The sequence below is a fragment of the Wyeomyia smithii genome, chromosome 3, assembly GCF_029784165.1.
Source record: "Wyeomyia smithii strain HCP4-BCI-WySm-NY-G18 chromosome 3, ASM2978416v1, whole genome shotgun sequence".
Lineage (NCBI taxonomy): Eukaryota > Metazoa > Arthropoda > Insecta > Diptera > Culicidae > Wyeomyia > Wyeomyia smithii.
In genome coordinates, this window is record NC_073696.1 from 161,906,067 (window position 1) to 161,931,547 (window position 25,481).

General features: G+C 39.7%; 5 protein-coding genes and 2 pseudogenes across 5 annotated transcripts; 4 read left to right on the forward strand and 3 right to left on the reverse strand.

Moving 5' to 3' along the window:
• Positions 1-5,991: 5,991 nt before the first annotated feature.
• LOC129728785 (uncharacterized) lies at positions 5,992-8,331 on the forward strand. Its single transcript, XM_055687241.1, has one exon. The coding sequence runs from the start codon at positions 5,992-5,994 to the stop codon at positions 8,329-8,331; it is 2,340 nt and encodes a 779-aa protein (XP_055543216.1).
• Positions 8,332-8,427: 96 nt separating this feature from the next.
• On the forward strand, positions 8,428-9,309 carry LOC129728786 (uncharacterized). The gene has a single exon (XM_055687242.1). It carries the CDS (start codon positions 8,428-8,430, stop codon positions 9,307-9,309), a length of 882 nt encoding a protein of 293 aa, XP_055543217.1.
• A 923-nt stretch (positions 9,310-10,232) lies between these two features.
• On the reverse strand, positions 10,233-10,349 carry LOC129733438 (5S ribosomal RNA; annotated as a pseudogene).
• A 29-nt stretch (positions 10,350-10,378) lies between these two features.
• On the forward strand, positions 10,379-11,789 carry LOC129728787 (uncharacterized). Its single transcript, XM_055687243.1, has 2 exons — positions 10,379-11,285; positions 11,776-11,789. The coding sequence occupies exons 1-2, from the start codon at positions 10,379-10,381 to the stop codon at positions 11,787-11,789; spliced, it is 921 nt and encodes a 306-aa protein (XP_055543218.1).
• Positions 11,790-11,912: 123 nt separating this feature from the next.
• Positions 11,913-12,890, reverse strand: LOC129728788 (uncharacterized). The gene has a single exon (XM_055687244.1). It carries the CDS (start codon positions 12,888-12,890, stop codon positions 11,913-11,915), a length of 978 nt encoding a protein of 325 aa, XP_055543219.1.
• Positions 12,891-12,919: 29 nt separating this feature from the next.
• Positions 12,920-13,036, forward strand: LOC129733440 (5S ribosomal RNA; annotated as a pseudogene).
• A 923-nt stretch (positions 13,037-13,959) lies between these two features.
• Positions 13,960-17,277, reverse strand: LOC129728789 (uncharacterized). The gene has a single exon (XM_055687245.1). It carries the CDS (start codon positions 17,275-17,277, stop codon positions 13,960-13,962), a length of 3,318 nt encoding a protein of 1,105 aa, XP_055543220.1.
• Between the last annotated feature and the right edge of the window lie 8,204 nt (positions 17,278-25,481).

Sequence of the window (25,481 nt, forward strand, 5' to 3'; positions counted from 1 at the left end):
ATTCATAACTGTGTATGGAGAATTCGGGCTCCATTTTTCCTGTTAGTTACCTCATAATAAAATTGATCAGGGGTTTCAATTATTTATTTTGTATGCATACGTATGATTCATATGAACTGTTGAAATTTTTATTTTGTTTTCGAGAGATTAATAAAAATTCAATAGAATTTTTTTGAAAGATTCATTCAACATTCAAACGTGATGAAGTGTATAGTTCGAAATTGTTACCAAACGATTTTTTTTTATTTATTTTTTTTGATACCCGAGTAATAATTACAAAAGCGTCGCTTCATTAAACAAAAGTTGGTTAAGCAATTTCTCAAATTTCAAAAGAAAGCCGGCTTCAACCGTAAATCCAGAAAGCTCAAGTTCAATAGCCGAAATGCGCTGGCAGGATAATTACTGAAAGTTTATGAAATTTATTATTTCACGTAAAAATAAACCAAAATATTTTGTATAATCACACTAAATACAAAAAGTGCTTGCGTTGAATATTTTTTCAAGTAAGACAATACTTTCAAGTTGTTACAATACCTGCTACTAAAAGATGCTTTTTTTCTACTGGTTCAAATTGACAGCTCCTTCTGGTTCATTTGACACTCCCACAGCTCGTATCCGTTTCTCCCTCCGAGACCAAAACTATGCTAAAACACCGAGGCTTGGCAAGTTAATAATTAAATTCTCATAATGCACGGAAATCGAGTTACCCGTACCCGACGAGTTGAGAATTTTTCAAACCCGTACCCGACCCGAACCCGAAGCCTTGGTTTTTAAATTACCCGTACCCGACCCGAACCCGAAAAATATTTTTTGGCGTTGCCCGAAACCCGACCCGAACCCGTCGGGTACGGGTCGGATACGGGTATCGGGTAAAAATACCCGTACTCGACCATCTCTAGTGTACAGGAATCATCATTATTTTGAATCGTTCTAAATCAAAAAAATAAGCGGTGATACGTAGGTTTTTTTACATTAAAATGTTCATTGATGTTTAGGAAAGACATTTGAGAAAAAATAATAGGTATCTGATAACTAAAACTTGAAATATTATCAACAAAACTACGTAAAACATGCACAATTATGACTTTTTGTGCTGGATTCGCGTCTAAATCAAAATTTATTATTTATTATTTCAGATTTTTTAAATTAAAATGTTCGTTAATGTTCAGGAAAAACATCTGAGGAAAAATATTAGTATCTTATTACGGAAATTTAATATATTATTCAGAAAACTACGTAAAACATGCAAAATTATGACCTTTCAGCTCAATTCGTCTCTAAATTAAAATTCAAAGCGGTAACATGTAAGTTTTTTTACATAAAAATGTTCGTTGATCTTCAGGAAAGACATTTGAGAAAAAATAATAGGTATCTGATTACTAAAATTTTAGATATTATTCACAAAACTACGTAAAACATGCATAATTATGACTTTTTATACTCAATTTATCTCTAAATCAAAATTCAAAGCGATGACATATAATTCTTTTTTTATTAAAATGTTCGTTAATGTTCAGGAAAGACATTTGAGGAAAAATAATAGGTATCTGATTACTAAAATTTGAGAATATTATTCACAAAACCACGTAAAACATGCAAGATTATGAATTTTTATGCCGAATTCGTGTCTAAATCAAACTTCAAAGCGATGAGATATTATTCTTTTTTCATCAAAATTTCCGTTGGTGTTCAGGAAAGACATTTGAGGAAAAAACAGGTATCTGATTACTTAAACTCAAGTTATTATTCACAAAACTACGTGAAACATGCAAACTCATTATTTTTGATATTGAACTTGCCTCTAAATCAAAATTTAAAGTTATGATCTGTGATTTTTTTCAATGAAATGTTCGTTAATGTTTAGGAAAGACATCTGAGGAAAAATATTAGTATCTTATTACGGAAACTTGATATTCACAAAACTACGTAAACCATGCAAAATTATTTTTTTTCATGCTCAATTAGTCTCTGAATCAAAATTCAAATCGGTGACATGTAAGTTATTTCACATGAAAATATTCGTAGATCTTCAGTAAATACATTTGAGAAAAAATAATTGGTATAAAAACAATATCGCACGCTTAGCCTTGGGGGCTAATAGCGGTCTCGATCAACTAGATTAGTTGAGAGAATTCGTTATCGATATTGTTTTTGGCACACTTTGTATGTGTAGGATAAGTGCAACGATACACCGTGCCCCAGTGCTGAGTCGAGAACATTTCCAGCTCGAAAAGATCCTCGACTCGATCGGGAATCGAACCCGATATCACAACCGTGTGGGAGAGCTAGCCGACCGACATCGCTAACTACAGAACCACGGGGACCAAAATAATTGGTATCTGATTACTAAAATTTGAGATATTATTCACAAAACTACATAAAACATGCAAGATTATGACTTTTTCTTCTGAATTAGTCTTCTGAATTGTTAGTTATCAGAAACCCTTCATTTTTCTCAGACGTGTTCCTTGGACACCAATAAGCACTTTCATTTCAAAAAATCTCATGCCATCTCTTTCATTGTAGCGGAAAACTTAGCATGGCTGGTCATGCTCAATTCTTCTTACATTAATTTCTTTCTTCCAAAAGTTACATAAAAAAAGGTTTTACTGTAAACGATTGTGGAATGGCCCGAACTTCACCCAATATAGGTATAATCGGAAATGGGATGGCCATCCCGCATGAAAATGCATTGAAAATGCATTGAGCATGAAAAAAAATAATATTGCATGTTTTACGTAGTTTTGTGAATATCAAGTCTCCGTAATAAGATACTAATATTTTTCCTCAGATGTCTTTCCTAAACATTAACGAACAATTCATTGAAAAAAATCACAGATCATAACTTTAAATTTTGATTTAGAGGCAAGTTCAATATCAAAAATAATGAGTTTGCATGTTTCACGTAGTTTTGTGAATAATGACTTGAGTTTAAGTAATCAGATACCTGTTTTTTCCTCAAATGTCTTTCCTGAACACCAACGGAAATTTTGATGAAAAAAGAATAATATCTCATCGCTTTGAAGTTTGATTTAGACGCGAATTCAGCATAAAAATTCATAATCTTGCATGTTTTACGTGGTTTTGTGAATAATATTCTCAAATTTTAGTAATCAGATACCTATTATTTCTCCTCAAATGTCTTTCCTGAACATTAACGAACATTTTAATAAAAAAAGAATTATATGTCATCGCTTTGAATTTTGATTTAGAGTTAAATTGAGTATAAAAAGTCATAATTATGCATGTTTTACGTAGTTTTGTGAATAATATCTAAAATTTTAGTAATCAGATACCTATTATTTTTTCTCAAATGTCTTTCCTGAAGATCAACGAACATTTTCATGTAAAAAAACTTACATGTTACCGCTTTGAATTTTGATTTAGAGACGAATTGAGCTGAAAGGTCATAATTTTGCATGTTTTACGTAGTTTTCTGAATAATATATCAAATTTCCGTAATAAGATACTAATATTTTTCCTCAGATGTTTTTCCTGAAGATTAACGAACATTTTAATTTAAATACTCTGAAATAATAAATAATAAATTTTGATTTAGACGCGAATTCAGCACAAAAAGTCATAATTGTGCATGTTTTACGTAGTTTTGTTGATAATATTTCAAGTTTTAGTTATCAGATACCTATCATTTTTTCTCAAATGTCTTTCCTAAACATCAGTGAACATTTTAATGTAAAAAAAACCTACATATCACCGCTTATTTTTTTGATTTAGAACGATTCAAAATAATGATGATTCCTGTACACTAGAGATGGTCGGGTACGGGTATTTTTACTCGATACCCGTATCCGACCCGTACCCGACGGGTTCGGGTCGGGTTTCGGGCAACGCCAAAAAATATTTTCGGGTTCGGGTCGGGTACGGGTAATTTAAAAACCAAGGCTTCGGGTTCGGGTCGGGTACGGGTTTGAAAAATTCTCAACTCGTCGGGTACGGGTCGGGTACGGGTAACTCGATTTCCGTGCATTATGCGAATTTAATTATTAACTTGCCAAGCCTCGGTGTATTAGCATAGTTTTGGTCTCGGAGGGAGAAACGGATACGAGCTGTGGGAGTGTCAAATGAACCAGAATGAGCTGTCAATTTGAACCAGTAGAAAAAAAGCATCTTTTAGTAGCAGGTATTGTAACAACTTGAAAGTATTGTCTTACTTGAAAAAATATTCAACGCAAGCACTTTTTGTATTTAGTGTGATTATACAAAATATTTTGGTTTATTTTTACGTGAAATAATAAATTTCATAAACTTTCAGTAATTATCCTGCCAGCGCATTTCGGTTATTGAACTTGAGCTTCCTGGATTTACGGTTGAAGCCGGCTTTCTTTTGAAATTTGAGAAATTGCTTAACCAACTTTTGTTTTATGAAGCGACGCTTTTGTAATTATTACTCGGGTATAAAAAAAAAATAAAAAATAAATCGTTTGGTAACAATTTCGAACTATACACTTCATCACGTTTGAATGTTGAATGAATCTTTCAAGAAAATTCCATTGAATTTTTATTAATCTCTCGAAAACAAAATAAAAATTTCAACAGTTCATATGAATCATACGTATGCATACAAAATAAATAATTGAAACCACTGATCAATTTTATTATGAGGTAACTAACAGGAAAAATGGAGCCCGAATTCTCCATACACAGTTATGAATAGATATTTCGCTGCGTTATAAAATGGTCAAATTTTTCTACAACAAACGAGCGGACGTACTCAGTGACAGATGCTACGCTGGATTCTAGGTGAACCAATACATCGCCTGGAACTCTGGGTTCATTAACATTCGTTCACATGAACACTCAGTTCTAGCCTTACTCCGGCCATCATCTCGAGAAACCACATATGACAATTCGTGCATGAAATGTGCGAGGTAACCAGGTATTTAAAATAAAATAAAAAAAAAAATAAAATAAAAATCCATCCTAAACGGGTCGGGTACCGGCAATTTCAGGGCATTTTCCTTTCGGGTACGGATCGGGTACGGGTAGCTGAAAAAAAATTTTCGGGTTCGGGTCGGGTACGGGTATTTTAAACAAACCTGACTTCGGGTTCGGGTCGGGTACGGGTTTGAAAATTCTCGATGAGCCGGGTACGGGTCGGGTACGGGTAACAAATTTCCCATACCCGACCATCTCTACTGTACACCTCAGAGACGGAGCGAATAATATCATTAAGATCAAGCGTTACGGAATTCCATTTTTATATAGTCGATATATATATTATTTTGGCAGAGCTGTATGCCACCACGGGTCGGCAATTGGCGATTACCGAAGGCCACGGAAGTGCTCACTACTAGCAAGCAGTCCCGGACCATCAGCGGGAGCTAGCCTAGGTCGTGGCGAGATTCAGGCATTGGACCGCTGAATTCTCGCAAAAGCCACACTGTCCGTAAGCAGCTCCGACGGGGCGAGTAGTGCCGCTCCCCCCATTATATATATATATATATATATATATATATATATATATATATATATATATATATATATATATATATATATATATATATATATATATATATATATATATATATATATATATATATATATATATATATATATATATATATATATATATTGACCAGGATTGGTTTCCGGCTTTTTAAATTAAGTGTCTTATCCCGCGTTATCTACTCGCGGCCGTGATACCGCATTTGCGATTGCCGCCTAATTGATGCTTGAATAGAAATTCACGAGCTCCGACATTCTACGCGCAATCTTCTGCGACCACATGTTCCTCGGACGGATCCTTGCCCAGCCGAAGCACGTTTAAGCAGGAATTTCGAAGGTTGCTACTGCACTTCTGGTATCAACAGATCGACGCTCAACTGCAAATCCAGTTTCATCGAATAATTAAATACAAGGCATTAAACTAGCCTTGAGAAGGTTAGTACCGCTCCAACTACTTTATATTCCCCTTTCGGTGCTTCCGTGCTCTCTCATTTTCCGGCTAGTGTCGGCGATTCGGTGTCCAAAATGGCAGACGAGCGTACAAAGCAGCAGCTTATCAATCGGCGAACAACACTTGTCGCGTCACTAGGAAGAGCGGAGCAGTTTGTCGAAAATTATGCTGCGGAACGGGATGCAGGTCAAGTGCAACTACGACTCGAAAATCTTGATACCGTGTGGATGGGACTGGAGGATGTACAGACACAGCTTGAGGACTTGGAGGATACTAATGAAGGTATGGTCCTAAATCTCCAATTTCGTTCCCACTATGAAACCCGCTTTTTCCAAATAAAGGCTGCTTTGCAATCCCATGTCTCTAAGGCTAATCCTTCTACCGGCGCATTCCCACAGTCTGCCTATTCTGGGCTTTCAGCAATTAAACTGCCAGTTATTTCGTTACCTGAATTTGATGGGGACTATAACCAGTGGCTGGCCTTCCACGATACGTTCGTTGCGTTGATTCACGACAACACAGAAGTCCCCGAAATCCAAAAATTCCACTATCTTAGAGCCGCTGTGAAAGGAGAGGCAGCTCAGCTTATTGAATCCATAGGTATCAGTGCCGCTAACTACTGTATTGCCTGGCAAACTCTTGTGTCGCGTTATGCCAATGATTATCTTCTTAAAAAGCGCCACGTTCAAGCGCTTTTAGATTGCCCCCGAATGAAAACCGAATCCGCTACTGCATTGCATGCTGTCGTTGATGATTTCGTACGTCATACCAAAACCCTGCGTCAGCTTGGAGAGCCCATTGACGCATGGAGCACCATGTTGGAACACTTGCTTTGCCAACGTCTCGATGATGGTACCCTTAAAGCTTGGGAAGTATTCGCTACTACGGCTGACAATCCGGACTTCAACTGTTTAATCGACTTTTTGCAACGACGCGTCCGCGTGTTAGAGTCGATGACCGTTAACCATCAAGCTCTTTTACTGTCCAGCAATCAGCCGTCTAATAATCAGCCGCCCGCATTTCGCCGCTCGTCGTTTAATAGAATTGCTACCCATGCTGTGACTGAAACCAATCAGTATAAATGTCATTCATGTGATCAGCACCATTTGTTATTCCAGTGTCAACACTTTGGAACAATGTCCCTCTCCGATCGTTTAAATCTCGTTAATGATCTGCACCTTTGTCATAATTGCTTCAGACAGAACCACATTGCTCGCAACTGTCAGTCAAAATTTTCCTGTCGTCATTGCAAGAGGAGGCACCATTCGTTGTTACATCCAGGCTATCATCCAACCACCGATGAACAGATAACAACTACATCCCGGGCAATGGCCATTCCTACACAAAACGAACAGCATTCAACGGACTCGGTCCTTCATCAACCAGCAACGACATCTCATGCCACCGCTTATCCATCTTGTGCTCTTTCTTCCAAACCCAGTTCTGATGCAAACGTATTGCTCTCAACAGTTGTTGTATTGGTTCTCGATTCGAATGGCCAAGCGCACCATGCCCGAGCTTTGCTAGATAACGGATCGCAGTCAAATATTATAAGCGAAAGGTTGTGCCAAATGTTGCGTTTGAAACGCAGGAAAATCAATATTCCTATTTCTGGTGTGGGCCAATCCTCGTGTAGCGTTCGTCACGCTGTTAAAGCCAACATTAAATCCAGAATGAATGATTTCGCAATTGATTTGGAATGTCTTGTTATGCCCCGTATCACGATTGACTTACCTGCAACGATCTTACCTAGGGACAATTGCCATGTACCTCAACACCTCTTTTTGGCCGACCCAACATTCGATAAAACTGGTGCTATCGATTTATTGCTCGGTGCGGAACACTTTTTCACCTTCATTAATTCGGGAAACAAAATTGAATGCTTAGGAAAGCCAACCTTAATAGAGAGCGTTTTTGGGTGGATCGTCACCGGCAGGCAGCAAGTGGGGCTCGTTTCGCACCCTCTGCTTTGTCATCTCGCGATAAACGATAGCCTTTCTGAAGCTCTGGAGCAGTTCTGGCGCATCGAAGAAATTGAAGGCAAGCGACTTCACTCCCCCGAACAACAGCAATGTGAATCCCACTACACCAAAAATGTATCCCGTACGAGCGAGGGCAGATACGTGGTGCGATTGCCCCGTCAATCAAATTTTGACCACATGATAGGGGAATCCAAAACAACAGCCTTACGGCGGTTTCGCTACCTTGAGAAAAGATTATCCCGAGATCCTGATATGAAAATACAATACCATCTCTTTATGTCCGAGTACCTAACGCTAGGGCATATGAGACAAGTCTCTACAAAAGAATGTGAACCAGAGCATGTGTATTATTTACCGCATCATGCCGTCTTGAAAGAATCCAGTACAACGACAAAACTCCGCGTGGTGTTCGATGGATCTGCTAGAACGTAGACCGGATATTCCCTGAACGATGCGTTGAAGATTGGCCCGATAATCCAGGACGAGCTACTTACGTTGATTCTCCGGTTTCGGAAATACCCGATCGCGATGGTTGCGGACATAGAAAAAATGTACCGACAGGTTCGAGTGCATTCCAAGGATACTTCTTTGCAACGAATATTGTGGCGATTTAGTCACGACGAACCTATTTGTAGCTATGAGTTATTAATTGTAACATACGGTTTGACCCCCTCATCTTTTCTCGCCACACGAACCTTACAGCAGCTGGCCTTAGACGAAGGAAAAAGTTTTCCCCTAGGAAGCCTCGCGCTACGCAAGTCGTTTTATGTCGATGACTACATTGGAGGAGCAGATACGTTGGATAAGGCTATTCAGACCCGGTTGGAATTGGACAAACTGTTAGCCAAGGGCGGATTCCGACTGCGAAAGTGGACCACTAACAATTCAAAAGTATTAGAGGTTATCGACCCATCGCAAATTGGTGCCCAGACTACTCTGCAACTCGACCACGGTCAACCCACCACGGCGCTAGGTGTAAGTTGGGAACCAAATGCGGATAAGCTGCTTTTTCATTCCACATTAACGCAGGGTTGCGATCCATTAACGAAAAGGGCCATTCTGTCATCCGTATCGAAACATTTCGACCCGCTGGGTCTAACCGCACCGGTAGTCATTCGGGCAAAAATGCTGTTGCAGGATCTTTGGCTTCAACCCTGTGGATGGGATGATGAGGTTTCTGACAATATACGGAAAAAATGGGAATGTTACCACCACGATCTTCAAAAAATTTCTGCTTACAAAGTTAACCGTTGCGTAGTCCTACCCAACTCCACTATCCAATTGCACACCTTTGCGGATGCATCTCAACAAGCATACGGTGCATGTGTTTATGTTAGATCTACCGATCCCCGCGGGCATGTCCACGTTCAGTTGATTGCTGCGAAATCCCGGGTGGCACCAAAAGGATAAGCATTCCGCGATTGGAGCTAGCCGCGGCCGTTCTTGCTTCCAGATTGCATAAAAAAGTTGTTCGCGCTCTCGAAATACTCAAGTTCGATTCTGTTTTTTGGTCGGATTCAACTGTTACACTAGAATGGCTACGATCACCGTCATTTGTTTGGAGCACCTTCGTTGCTAATCGAGTGTCCGAAATACAAACGAACACGCAGGGATGCCAATGGAAACATATAGCTGGCACACACAATCCAGCTGACCTAATCACGAGAGGGATGAAAGTTGACGATTTTCTGCTCAGCGAATTATGGCACTACGGACCTACCTGGTTAAAAATTCCATCGGTGGCATGGCCAATATCGGATCCAAGGCAAACAATCTCAGAAGACATTCTAGAGAGACGCAAAATGGTGGCGGCAGTCCAAAGTATGCAAGCCGTGAATGAAATATTCGGCAAATACTCTTCTTATCACCGGTTGCTACGAGTAACAGCATACTGTTTCCGCTTCATTCATGCCTTTCGACCGCCAATGTCGTCGGAGACCATAGTAAAACCAAAGCACCTCACTGTGGATGAAATATCGAACGCGCTTACAAACCTTATAAAGCTAGCCCAGGCAGACGGATTTGCAGAAGAATTAAGAGATTTGGGAAAAGGAAAGCCTGTTTCTAATCACTCGCATTTGCGGCTACTGAATCCGTTTATCGATTCCGACGGAGTCATCCGAGTTGGAGGGCGTTTGAGACTTTCTGAGCAGCCTTACCTAACCAAGCATCCAATCCTACTACCCAGTTCCCATCCTTTCACACGATTAGTTATCGAGCGTTTCCACCGAAAACTGCTTCACGGTGGCGGCAACGCAACGTTAGCGGCTATTCGACAAGAATATTGGCCCATTCATGGACGTCGATCAGTCAACAATGTAATCAGAAAATGCTTCCAACGACACGCGACGTTCCCAAGCGGTCACCCATCTAAGTACTAATCGCGCCCGATGTTGCTTAACTTCGGTGATCGGACGAGAACCGGTGTTTTCAACAATGCTTCCGATGCACACGAGCCTCTCCCGTTCCCGCCAAGCAAATGACAGGTCAGTTACCTTTCCAACGAACCACTCCCGCACGTCCGTTTGCCGTCACTGGAGTGGACTACGCAGGCCCAGTCTATTTAAAGCCGATACATAAACGCGCCGCAGCATCCAAAGCATATCTCAGTATTTTTGTTTGTTTCGTAACGAAGGCCGTACACATTGAGCTGGTAGGCGATCTATCTACTGCTGCCTTTCTCACTGCATTACGAAGATTTATTGCTCGTCGTGGTTGTCCGTTGCACATACACTCGGATAACGGTAAAAACTTTGAGGGTGCCCGCAATGAACTTCACGTTTTATACAAACAGCTACACGATAAAAATTATGTAGGAGAGATTGCAGAAGTATGTGCAAATCAGGGGATCCAGTGGCATATGACACCACCGAAAGCCCCACATTTTGGTGGGCTATGGGAGGCCGCAGTGAAGGTGGCGAAAAAGCACTTACATCGGCAGCTAGGGAACGCCATGCTATCCTTCGAGGATATGGCAACGGTGCTTGCAGAAATCGAAGCAGCAATGAACTCCAGACCCCTAACGCCCCTCACAGAAGACCCCAACGATTTATCCATCTTGACACCAGCACATTTCCTAATAGGCGAATCATTGACCGCTCTGCCTGCTCCTGACTTCAGCGCCAGTCCGATCGGCCGCTTGAGTCACTACCAGCGCCTTCAGCAACGAGTGCAGCATTTCTGGCATCAATGGAAAACCGAATATCTACAGGAGTTGCAGAAGGAGAACAAACACATCGCACCAAACACTTCGTTTCAGCCAGGAAGAATGGTGATCGTCGTTGATGACTTTTTGGCTCCTGTGAAGTGGCCGCTAGCGAGAATAGTCAGCGCAAGTCCAGGAGTAGATGGTCTTACTCGGGTCGTCGATCTTCGCACCAGCAGAGGTATCATATATATATATATATATATATATATATATATATATATATATATATATATATATATATATATATATATATATATATATATATATATATATATATATATATATATATATATATATATATATATATATATATATATATATATATATATATATATATATATATATATATATATATATATATATATATATATATATATATATATATATATATATATATATATATATATATATATATATATATATATATATATGTTCAGAGCAGAATCGGGGTTTTCGGCTTTGTTCTCGTTAAGCACCACACAGGATTTAAATTAAACTAACGATCACTGAGAACAACTTTTATTTGAGATCCGAACCGCTTCGCGTCTCGATGGGAAAGAGACCGTATTTTAATTTCTAGCCGCTGTGTACCCTACGTTGTGAGATATTTTATAAATTTATAGCGCGAGAGCTAACTTGGCAGTGCTATAATCGCATTTCACTGACAGCTTCCTCGAATTGAAGCAACGCTTTTTATTAGAAACTGTCATAGCCGCCACCTGAAATTCCTAAATTTCACTCTGTCTATCTACTGTCAAAATCCTCATCGCGATCACATTTCTTAATTCTAAATGATACAAAATTATTAATCTTCCTTCTCGTTCTCGGTTTCGTAAGGCAATAGGCAAATTTTAGTAATTGGTCGGCGGATGATACCTCTGCTGGTGCGAAGATCGACGACCCGAGTAAGACCATCTACTCCTGGACTTGCGCTGACTATTCTCGCTAGCGGCCACTTCACAGGAGCCAAAAAGTCATCAACGACGATCACCATTCTTCCTGGCTGAAACGAAGTGTTTGGTGCGATGTGTTTGTTCTCCTTCTGCAACTCCTGTAGATATTCGCGTTTCCATTGATGCCAGAAATGCTGCACTCGTTGCTGAAGGCGCTGGTAGTGACTCAAGCGGCCGATCGGACTGGCGCTGAAGTCAGGAGCAGGCAGAGCGGTCAATGATTCGCCTATTAGGAAATGTGCTGGTGTCAAGATGGATAAATCGTTGGGGTCTTCTGTGAGGGGCGTTAGGGGTCTGGAGTTCATTGCTGCTTCGATTTCTGCAAGCACCGTTGCCATATCCTCGAAGGATAGCATGGCGTTCCCTAGCTGCCGATGTAAGTGCTTTTTCGCCACCTTCACTGCGGCCTCCCATAGCCCACCAAAATGTGGGGCTTTCGGTGGTGTCATATGCCACTGGATCCCCTGATTTGCACATACTTCTGCAATCTCTCCTACATAATTTTTATCGTGTAGCTGTTTGTATAAAACGTGAAGTTCATTGCGGGCACCCTCAAAGTTTTTACCGTTATTCGAGTGTATGTGCAACGGACAACCACGACGAGCAATAAATCTTCGTAATGCAGTGAGAAAGGCAGCAGTAGATAGATCGCCTACCAGCTCAATGTGTACGGCCTTCGTTACGAAACAAACAAAAATACTGAGATATGCTTTGGATGCTGCGGCGCGTTTATGTATCGGCTTTAAATAGACTGGGCCTGCGTAGTCCACTCCAGTGACGGCAAACGGACGTGCGGGAGTGGTTCGTTGGAAAGGTAACTGACCTGTCATTTGCTTGGCGGGAACGGGAGAGGCTCGTGTGCATCGGAAGCATTGTTGAAAACACCGGTTCTCGTCCGATCACCGAAGTTAAGCAACATCGGGCGCGATTAGTACTTAGATGGGTGACCGCTTGGGAACGTCGCGTGTCGTTGGAAGCATTTTCTGATTACATTGTTGACTGATCGACGTCCATGAATGGGCCAATATTCTTGTCGAATAGCCGCTAACGTTGCGTTGCCGCCACCGTGAAGCAGTTTTCGGTGGAAACGCTCGATAACTAATCGTGTGAAAGGATGGGAACTGGGTAGTAGGATTGGATGCTTGGTTAGGTAAGGCTGCTCAGAAAGTCTCAAACGCCCTCCAACTCGGATGACTCCGTCGGAATCGATAAACGGATTCAGTAGCCGCAAATGCGAGTGATTAGAAACAGGCTTTCCTTTTCCCAAATCTCTTAATTCTTCTGCAAATCCGTCTGCCTGGGCTAGCTTTATAAGGTTTGTAAGCGCGTTCGATATTTCATCCACAGTGAGGTGCTTTGGTTCTACTATGGTCTCCGACGACATTGGCGGTCGAAAGGCATGAATGAAGCGGAAACAGTATGCTGTTACTCGTAGCAACCGGTGATAAGAAGAGTATTTGCCGAATATTTCATTCACGGCTTGCATACTTTGGACTGCCGCCACCATTTTGCGTCTCTCTAGAATGTCTTCTGAGATTGTTTGCCTTGGATCCGATATTGGCCATGCCACCGATGGAATTTTTAACCAGGTAGGTCCGTAGTGCCATAATTCGCTGAGCAGAAAATCGTCAACTTTCATCCCTCTCGTGATTAGGTCAGCTGGATTGTGTGTGCCAGCTATATGTTTCCATTGGCATCCCTGCGTGTTCGTTTGTATTTCGGACACTCGATTAGCAACGAAGGTGCTCCAAACAAATGACGGTGATCGTAGCCATTCTAGTGTAACAGTTGAATCCGACCAAAAAACAGAATCGAACTTGAGTATTTCGAGAGCGCGAACAACTTTTTTATGCAATCTGGAAGCAAGAACGGCCGCGGCTAGCTCCAATCGCGGAATGCTTATCCTTTTGGTGCCACCCGGGATTTCGCAGCAATCAACTGAACGTGGACATGCCCGCGGGGATCGGTAGATCTAACATAAACACATGCACCGTATGCTTGTTGAGATGCATCCGCAAAGGTGTGCAATTGGATAGTGGAGTTGGGTAGGACTACGCAACGGTTAACTTTGTAAGCAGAAATTTTTTGAAGATCGTGGTGGTAACATTCCCATTTTTTCCGTATATTGTCAGAAACCTCATCATCCCATCCACAGGGTTGAAGCCAAAGATCCTGCAACAGCATTTTTGCCCGAATGACTACCGGTGCGGTTAGACCCAGCGGGTCGAAATGTTTCGATACGGATGACAGAATGGCCCTTTTCGTTAATGGATCGCAACCCTGCGTTAATGTGGAATGAAAAAGCAGCTTATCCGCATTTGGTTCCCGACTTACACCTAGCGCCGTGGTGGGTTGACCGTGGTCGAGTTGCAGAGTAGTCTGGGCACCAATTTGCGATGGGTCGATACCCTCTAATACTTTTGAATTGTTAGTGGTCCACTTTCGCAGTCGGAATCCGCCCTTGGCCAACAGTTTGTCCAATTCCAACCGGGTCTGAATAGCCTTATCCAACGTATCTGCTCCTCCAATGTAGTCATCGACATAAAACGACTTGCGTAGCGCGAGGCTTCCTAGGGGAAAACTTTTTCCTTCGTCTAAGGCCAGCTGCTGTAAGGTTCGTGTGGCGAGAAAAGATGAGGGGGTCAAACCGTATGTTACAGTTAATAACTCATAGCTACAAATAGGTTCGTCGTGACTAAATCGCCACAATATTCGTTGCAAAGAAGTATCCTTGGAATGCACTCGAACCTGTCGGTACATTTTTTCTATGTCCGCAACCATCGCGATCGGGTATTTCCGAAACCGGAGAATCAACGTAAGTAGCTCGTCCTGGATTATCGGGCCAATCTTCAACGCATCGTTCAGGGAATATCCGGTCGACGTTCTAGCAGATCCATCGAACACCACGCGGAGTTTTGTCGTTGTACTGGATTCTTTCAAGACGGCATGATGCGGTAAATAATACACATGCTCTGGTTCACATTCTTTTGTAGAGACTTGTCTCATATGCCCTAGCGTTAGGTACTCGGACATAAAGAGATGGTATTGTATTTTCATATCAGGATCTCGGGATAATCTTTTCTCAAGGTAGCGAAACCGCCGTAAGGCTGTTGTTTTGGATTCCCCTATCATGTGGTCAAAATTTGATTGACGGGGCAATCGCACCACGTATCTGCCCTCGCTCGTACGGGATACATTTTTGGTGTAGTGGGATTCACATTGCTGTTGTTCGGGGGAGTGAAGTCGCTTGCCTTCAATTTCTTCGATGCGCCAGAACTGCTCCAGAGCTTCAGAAAGGCTATCGTTTATCGTGAGATGACAAAGCAGAGGGTGCGAAACGAGCCCCACTTGCTGCCTGTCGGTGACGATCCACCCAAAAACGCTCTCTATTAAGGTTGGCTTTCCTAAGCATTCAATTTTGTTTCCCGAATTAATGAAGGTGAAAAAGTGTTCCGCACCGAGCAATAAATCGATAGCACCAGTTTTATCGAATGTTGGGTCGGCCAAAAAGAGGTGTTGAGGTACATGGCAATTGTCCCTAGGTAAGATCGTTGCAGGTAAGTCAATCGTGATACGGGGCATAACAAGACATTGCAAATCAATTGCGAAATCATTCATTCTGGATTTAATGTTGGCTTTAACAGCGTGACGAACGCTACACGAGGATTGGCCCACACCAGAAATAGGAATATTGATTTTCCTGCGTTTCAAACGCAACATTTGGCACAACCTTTCGCTTATAATATTTGACTGCGATCCGTTATCTAGCAAAGCTCGGGCAGGGTGCGCTTGGCCATTCGAATCGAGAACCAATACAACAACTGTTGAGAGCAATACGTTTGCATCAGAACTGGGTTTGGAAGAAAGAGCACAAGATGGATAAGCGGTGGCATGAGATGTCGTTGCTGGTTGATGAAGGACCGAGTCCGTTGAATGCTGTTCGTTTTGTGTAGGAATGGCCATTGCCCGGGATGTAGTAGTTATCTGTTCATCGGTGGTTGGATGATAGCCTGGATGTAACAACGAATGGTGCCTCCTCTTGCAATGACGACAGGAAAATTTTGACTGACAGTTGCGAGCAATGTGGTTCTGTCTGAAGCAATTATGACAAAGGTGCAGATCATTAACGAGATTTAAACGATCGGAGAGGGACATTGTTCCAAAGTGTGGACACTGGAATAACAAATGGTGCTGATCACATGAATGACATTTATACTGATTGGTTTCAGTCACAGCATGGGTAGCAATTCTATTAAACGACGAGCGGCGAAATGCGGGCGGCTGATTATTAGACGGCTGATTGCTGGACAGTAAAAGAGCTTGATGGTTAACGGTCATCGACTCTAACACGCGGACGCGTCGTTGCAAAAAGTCGATTAAACAGTTGAAGTCCGGATTGTCAGCCGTAGTAGCGAATACTTCCCAAGCTTTAAGGGTACCATCATCGAGACGTTGGCAAAGCAAGTGTTCCAACATGGTGCTCCATGCGTCAATGGGCTCTCCAAGCTGACGCAGGGTTTTGGTATGACGTACGAAATCATCAACGACAGCATGCAATGCAGTAGCGGATTCGGTTTTCATTCGGGGGCAATCTAAAAGCGCTTGAACGTGGCGCTTTTTAAGAAGATAATCATTGGCATAACGCGACACAAGAGTTTGCCAGGCAATACAGTAGTTAGCGGCACTGATACCTATGGATTCAATAAGCTGAGCTGCCTCTCCTTTCACAGCGGCTCTAAGATAGTGGAATTTTTGGATTTCGGGGACTTCTGTGTTGTCGTGAATCAACGCAACGAACGTATCGTGGAAGGCCAGCCACTGGTTATAGTCCCCATCAAATTCAGGTAACGAAATAACTGGCAGTTTAATTGCTGAAAGCCCAGAATAGGCAGACTGTGGGAATGCGCCGGTAGAAGGATTAGCCTTAGAGACATGGGATTGCAAAGCAGCCTTTATTTGGAAAAAGCGGGTTTCATAGTGGGAACGAAATTGGAGATTTAGGACCATACCTTCATTAGTATCCTCCAAGTCCTCAAGCTGTGTCTGTACATTCTCCAGTCCCATCCACACGGTATCAAGATTTTCGAGTCGTAGTTGCACTTGACCTGCATCCCGTTCCGCAGCATAATTTTCGACAAACTGCTCCGCTCTTCCTAGTGACGCGACAAGTGTTGTTCGCCGATTGATAAGCTGCTGCTTTGTACGCTCGTCTGCCATTTTGGACACCGAATCGCCGACACTAGCCGGAAAATGTGAGAGCACGGAAGCACCGAAAGGGGAATATAAAGTAGTTGGAGCGGTACTAACCTTATCAAGGCTAGTTTAATGCCTTGTATTTAATTATTAATAATTATATATATATATATATATATATATATATATATATATATATATATATATATATATATATATATATATATATATATATATATATATATATATATATATATATATATATATATATATATATATATATATATATATATATATATATATATATATATATATAATCGTTCAAAATCTGTCCACGTGGAATGTGGATTGCCCCTTTGAGTAACTCCCAAGCAAAAAAGTTACTCGGATAAGAGTGAGAAATTTCGAGTTCTTCTTAGAAAACATGAAAAATAAGCATGCTCCTTATTTTTGAGCAAATCTGAGTAACTCTCGTGTCCAGGCCTGGATTTAAGGGGGGAGGGGGGAGGGGCAAATGCCCCGGGCCTTCCGACTTGAGGGAACCCCCTAGCCCTAATCCACGGGAAGACGAAGCGTCACTTCGCCTGTTTTTTTTGCTCGTCACCTTCCTTGTGTTTTTTTGCTCGTCACCTTCCAGCGGAGTGTGAAAGCGTTGCACAATTTGCAAAATTTTTCGTCGAAATTTTGTGAACAAAAAGGGCTCCACGAAAAATTCTGCTCGTGTCTCTGAATATCCATCCTTAAACCTTTTCCCCACCGCGAATATAAATATGAATGTTACTCGGTCTCACCGCTCATATGTTTTTCTTGTTCTAAAGGTAATCGAAGATGTGAATCATCTGGAAATTTCGGAGTAATATTGAGTAAATTAGAGTTACTCCCAATCAAAGAGCACGTTGAGAGTATACAAGCCAATTGCATTAAATATACGAGATGTTTATATCCTCTCATTAACAGGAATTCTAAACTTTGTTTAAAGAACAAACTTTTGATATACAAACAAATTTTTAGACCAGCAATGCTCTATGCTGTACCGATCTGGTCAATTTGCTGTTCAACAAGGAAAAAAACGCTTTAAAGGATTCAGAATAAAATTCTGAAAATGATTTCGAAGCGTCCTCCTTGGTTTGGTACACTAGAATTACACAGACTTACTGGTGTTGAACCATTAGAAGCTATGTCAAATAAAATTAATTTTCGACAAAAATCGTTGCAATCCTCAATTGCTACGATAAGCTCTCTTTATAGCCAATAAGTTAGCAATTAAGTTAGTTGTAAGTTTACATTACATGACAAGTAGGTTTAAATCCCTACAAATGATAAGTCCTGATTGTGAAAGCAAACAAATCCTAACAATTAAAATTACAAATTTCTAACAGTGTTGAGAAATCACCATTTGTGATTGGACACACATACTCATTATTTACTAATATTTATCAGGAATACTTAAGCTACTAACAAATCCCCCCCCCCCCCTTTAAAAAAAAAAGTTACTCCCAAGCATAAGAGTAACTCAGATAAAAGCTGTTTTGCCCCTCGGTTTAGATAAATTAATGAGACATGTGTTTCGGTAGTTGCATCATGATTTCATAAGGAGATGTTCGAATATTTGAGTCTTTTTTAATGGAGTTGTGGACCCGGTATACTCGCGTGTGCTTGATTTTTTCGGCGTAATATCATGAGTTCGGATCGCCTTTCGTGGAAGAGATAATAAACTCGTACGTGCGAGTGTTAATATGAACCCGGACCATGAACTCAGCGCATAGTTTATCAAAATGATCTGCGATTTACCTGTTGCAAACTTCCTGCTGGCTTCCAGCAAAGAACAGATATGCAACTAAAGAACCAAAAACGAGACCAAATCTCTTTATTTTAAGTATCGACATCTAGCGGTAAAGAGGACGCATTTCACACTCAAAATTTTATTTCTCTTATATCATTCATACCTCGCTCGTGGTGAAGAATTATTTCGGTCTCTCTTGTACTCATAACAAACCAAAAACAAAAAGACTTCTCTTATATCAGCGGTTCTCAACCTGGGGTACGCGTACCCCCGGGGGTACTCGAAAGCCATTGGGGAGTACGCGAAAGAAAAATCAGTAATGGCGGACAAAGCATTTTTTCTTTATAATACTTGATTTGTGGTTCAATCTTGCCTGACTGTAGCAATAAAACAAATTATAGTTCAATTCATAACCTGAACTAGACTACCACAACATGATCTACCACTACTCTCTCCCACTCTGCGAGAACATTCCAAGGCAGGGGGCACAATCGCTTTGAAAAATATCATCAAGGGGTACGCGAACAAAAAAAGGTTGAGAACCGCTGTCTTATATCATTCATACCTCGCTCGTGGTGAAGAATTATTTTGGTCTCTCTTGTACTCATAACAAACCAAAATCAAAAAGACTGTGTTACCTCGCTTGCATTGCGTCGAGAGAATTCTTTGTTCTCTACGGCACTGGTATAGCGAGAGTGCCTTATTATAATCGTACAATAACACCCGCATACGTTTTTCTGTACATATTTCTTTCAATGAATTCCATTGTTGCCCGAGTTGTTTTTTTACATTGTACCTAATGTCGCAAGCAGTGTTGTGTATAGCACGCCTAATATGCATTACTCGCGATGTAATGTATGATAAACGGTACGAGAGAAAAAATTATTGTCATTAGTCGAGAAATACGCTTTTCCAACTCTAACGGAAATATTTAGGTAATACAACTAACTGGTTGAAATGGTTTCAACAATCGCGGGGTGTACGATCCAAGAAAATTTGTTAAGCATCGTTTGAATGATTGAGAGATTCTTATTTTTTCTATTTATGTTAATTGTGAATTGTTACTGAGTTTCCGATTGAAAACTCTTGAATGCGGTCCTGTCTTAACTTGATTTTGATAGATTTAAGATCACATTTTTATCTGGCCCTTGGAGCAAAATAAGAATAGATTTTTGTTGCATGTTCAAACTATTGGGGCGAACTGTTTGAACGATGCACTGTAAAATCAATGTAGGACAGAACTGCGAAAAACGAATGCGAGAGCGTGAGCTATGAATTGCAGCAGAGTTTTGTTGGAAGTTGCATATCTGTTCTGTACTTCCAGTAAAGCGAGTATCACGTCAACATATTTCTATACACGCTTCTTAATCGATCTGCATTTGGATGCGGCCGGTGCTCGTATTGTCTAATTGTACGACGCCCTAGGATCACCAGTTTTTACTAGACTACTAGTTTTACTGTGTTATAAAGAGATACGCAAAGAGAAAAGCAGTAAATATGGCAACACTTTGCTAATATTTTATTTTAAACAATTCTGGCAACCACATTTATTTTCGCATGACTTTTCACACGCACTAGAAATTGTAATGAAATTTCGAAACTTTGTATGGATATATTACTGAGTTTCAGTGCTTGTTCATACAATTATAATAATTTCTAATGCATCACTCATAACATGAGCATGACGAACACATTTTTCGTTGAAACCATAATTGCACGTAATTCACAGAATTCAAACTGATCGCAACACACATTCTGTACGAAAAGTAACACGCATGAGTTTGTTTACTTTGCACACTTGGAGCCTCGATTTGACGGTTCACTTGGAGTTTTCGACCTCATTCTTTGCGTATCTGTTCATAACACCGCTACACACATTAAGGGTGAATGTTATGGCCCTTAACACAATTGATACGTTACGGCTGCGTTTACGGCAATTTGACAGTTAATCCATACATTTTCTGTCAAATTAACGTCAACGCAGCGCAAACGTACATATTGTGCTTGGGTCTTTAGTCTTTTAAAGTATTCGAAATTAGGAGTCATTTTTTATTTCGCTTTTTCTTTAGCACAAATGTAGGACAGGGTAATTTCGGCGTACTGTTTTTTTTTTAATGGGGGGTTTGTAAGAATCTTAAGTATTTATGATAAATATTAGTAAATAATGAGTATGTGTGTCCAATCACAAATGGTGACTTCTCAACACTGTTAGAAAAATTGTTATTTTAATTGTTAAGATTTGTTCGCTTTCGCAGTTAGGACTTATCATTCGTAGAAATTTAAACCTATTTGTGAAAAAAAGGAAGTAAACTTACAACTAACTTCATTGCTAACTGATTGGCTATAAAGATATCGTAGCAATTGAGGATTGCAACGATTTTGTCGAAAATTGTTAATGAATTTATTTGGCATAGCTTCTACTGTTTCAACACCAATAAGTCTATGTAATTCTAGTGTATCAAACTTGGAAGGACGTTTCAAAAACATTTTCAAAATTTTATTCGCGTTTTCTTCCTTGTTAAACAACAACTTGACCAGATCGGTACAGCATAAAGCATTGCTGGTCTAAAAATTTGTTTTTAAATCAAAAGTTTGTTCTTTAAACAATGTTTAGTATTCCTGTTAATGAGAGGATATAAAGATCTCGTATATTTGATGCACTTGGCTTGTATACTCCCAATGTGCTCTTTGAAAATACGTTTTTATCGTAAACTAGCTGACCCGGCAACCTTCGTACCGCCGCACAGTGCACAGTGGTTCCAAAGCTCAAAAACGTGAACTTAATTCATTTGCTCTCCAAATAATGGTTTTATTGACACACTATCTTCCGAAGATATTTAGTATATAAAAAGGCTCAAATTATGACAAAAAGTTTTAGTTTGAAACTCAACCGCTAGTGGCGCTGCAAAATCTAACTTTTTAGTCGACACTTTAGAGAAATGGTGTCTTCAGCAAAGTTATAGTTACAGTTCTTACAAAAAACTTTGCTTGTGTCTTCAGCAAAGTTATAGTTACAGTTCTTACAAAAAACTTTGCTGAAGACACTTTTCTTCTAATTCTACTTGTTTTGGATATATAACGTTTCTTATTAGACTTGTTTTTAAAATTAGTTTTTTTTTCGAATATACAAAAAACTGTAACATTTAGAAGGTAGTAATGTTCAACATAAATTAGTATATCATTAAAACACACAACTTTTTAGGAGATACAAAATAGATAGCTTCAACACAAACCGAGTTATTGCCAAAAAATGTTTAAAAAGCATCATTTTTTGTACACACCAAGAACACAAAATAGCAAACACTAGCAGACGAAGCCTGCATAGAATGAAATATTATCATAATCACTCTACGAAATCACTTTGATCGTTTGTCCCTTCCAGTATCTTCATTGCCTGAGTTTGTTTCAAAAACAGCCTTGCTCAACGTTTTTGGTGACAATACACGTCAAAACGTTGGCCAGATTACTGATCACCTTCACCCTATCTTAATAGTGCCTTCGGAACAATTGTTTGTATAAATGACCCGCATAATAGCAAATTATCAAAAAATATGAAAAGTTTACCATACTAAAAATAAAAAATAAACTAACTTTTTATTACTTTTATTACTTTATTGTTTATATATTACTCACGTTTATTATTACTTTATTGTTTATATTGTTGTATATTTTAGTACTGTATTGAAAAAATATGCTAAAATATTTTGTAAGGAAAAGTCCTGGAGATGTGTGGTCTTCAACAAAAACCCAAATTAATCCACCTAGCGGTGAGACCCAGCCTTTCTCATTCATACATATGCAAATAAAGGGTTATTTTTTTAACTGTATGAAATCTTTATTTGAGACGATAAATTGGTTCATACCATTTACTTTTTAAAGATAATTTCATTAAAACGTTGGCCACGGCTACGTTTTAAATGGTCCATACGAAAAGTCCAATTTTGGGTCACTTTTTCGAGCATTTCGGCTGGTATCTCGCGAATAACGCGTGTAATGTTGTCTTCCAAGGCTGGAATTGTTGTTGGCTTATCCGCACAGACGAGAGACTAAACGTAGCCCCACAAAAAATAATCTAGCGGTGTTAAATCGTATGATCTAGGCGGCCAATTCGCCGGTCCATTTCGTGAGATGAATTGCTCACCGAACTCATTCCGTAATATGTCCATTGATTCGCGCGCTGTGTAGCACGTTGCTCCGTCTTGCTGGAACCACATGTCAACAAGACACAGCTCTTCCATTTCCGGTAAAAAAAAAATCAGAAATCATCGCGCGATAGCGAGCGCCATTGATCGTAACGTTGCGATTTTGGTCATCTTTGAAGAAGTACGGACCAATGATGCCTTCAGCGTGTAAACCGCACCAAACCGAGCATTTCTCTGGGTGCATCGGCGATTCTTGTATTACCTCTGGTTGCTCTTCGATCCAAATGCGGCAATTTTGCTTATTAACATTCCCATTTAACCAGAAATGAGCTTCGTCACTGAACACAATTTTTCAGTTAAAAAAGTGGAAGAGGTTGTTTATAAGAAACGACCGCAAGGTTAACGTAGAATTACGACAGCCTGTCTTATGTCAATAATTTTTTGCAATAGCTTTGGAAATACACTCGATTAGGGTTGATCATTTGAATGGTGTGAAGCGATATATTTTTCCGTACATGTTTTGTATATTATTTTTGCTTTAAAAATAAACGGAATCCGCTGGAAAATGGCTGGGTTTAGAACTTTTGAAAGTGAGCAATATTCGTGACGCTCTCGATGCTTTCGGTTTTACAATTTATATTATATATATATATATATATATATATATATATATATATATATATATATATATATATATATATATATATATATATATATATATATATATATATATATATATATATATATATATATATATATATATATATATATATATATATATATATATATATATATATATATATATATATATATATATATATATATATATATATATATATATATATATATATATATATATATATATATATATATATATATATATATATATATATATATATATATATATATATATATATATATATATATATATATATATATATATATATATATATATATATATATATATATATATATATATATATATATATATATATATATGTTGCCGTAAGACGTAATTCTAAGTTGTAGTTTTTTTTGTGGACCCCACTGCGACCAGTAGTTGTTTGATCTATTGTGACATTGTCCGGACGTTTTTGCTGTTTGCACATTTCTGTTTTTTTTTTACCATTTTGCAGTGCTACTTATTGAGAAATAACCTGCTCCGTGTTATAGTGCTTTTTTGTCTTCTCCTTCAGACTTAGTAACCTACTACCTTCCTTATCGACCTCATCATATCCTCCTGCAGGCTATCACTCTAAAAGCATATAACGTGCTATAGTCTATGATATTATCGAAGCTTTAGATCAGTGGTCATTAAGTCTGGAGGGAAGTTATAGTACTTTCTGTCTTCTTATTCAGATTTAGTAACCTACTTTCTTCCTTATCGATTCTATCATATCCTCCTGCAAGCTATCACTCTAACAGCGTAGACGTGCTATAGTCTATGATATTATCGAAGCTTTAGACGAGAGGTTATTAAATCTGGAGAGAAGATTTTGCGTGGAAGAGCCTGAGAATAAACCCATACTTAAAGTCCTTTTTGCGAACGAATGGTTTGGTTCTACTAAGATTCGAACCTATCACCATTTGCTTGTCAAGGCTGACTCTGTAACCTTGCGGCTACGAAGCTCGACAAGTTGCAGTTTAGTAATAACTGTAGCGTCACCATCAACATCATCATCATCACTATCTTCGTCGCGTCGATGGTTGGTGTGACACTCAGAACGCTACAATGAACGTGCTACATTCTTTTTATATAAGACACACTATTGTTCCCGTTAATATCATTTCTACTTTCTACCAATCCCCACACAAAACCGATCTATTGTACCCTCATAAAATTTTAATAAATCCAAACCAATTAGTCTTAGCCTGCTACTCAAACGGAGCACATCTTTTTATGAGAAACTGCCCAACCAATCTGAGAGCATGCTAAAGTGGTGACCCCGACGTGATAGGGCACGAAATCGCTGATCTTTCTTTTTGACTACAGGTACCGCGAATCGCCAGTTCGAAGTAGTTTTACGGTCGGTTAGTGCAAACGTAAAATAACGACTGCGGACAACAAAACTATCGTTTAGTCGATACACGCGCCGCGGCTCAATCCGCCCAGCATGGCCGACACGAGCATCGAGACATATTTCATGTTGCTCGAATTCTGGTTCGCTGCATCGGGAATCGGTTCCCATCCCCAGCAGGATTCCCGCAAGTATCGTGATGGCACAAGTGCCACCAAACAAATTGTCCGAGCTCCGGTCGATTATCGGTGCCACTCCTGCGGCCGAGAAGTACACTTACATCAA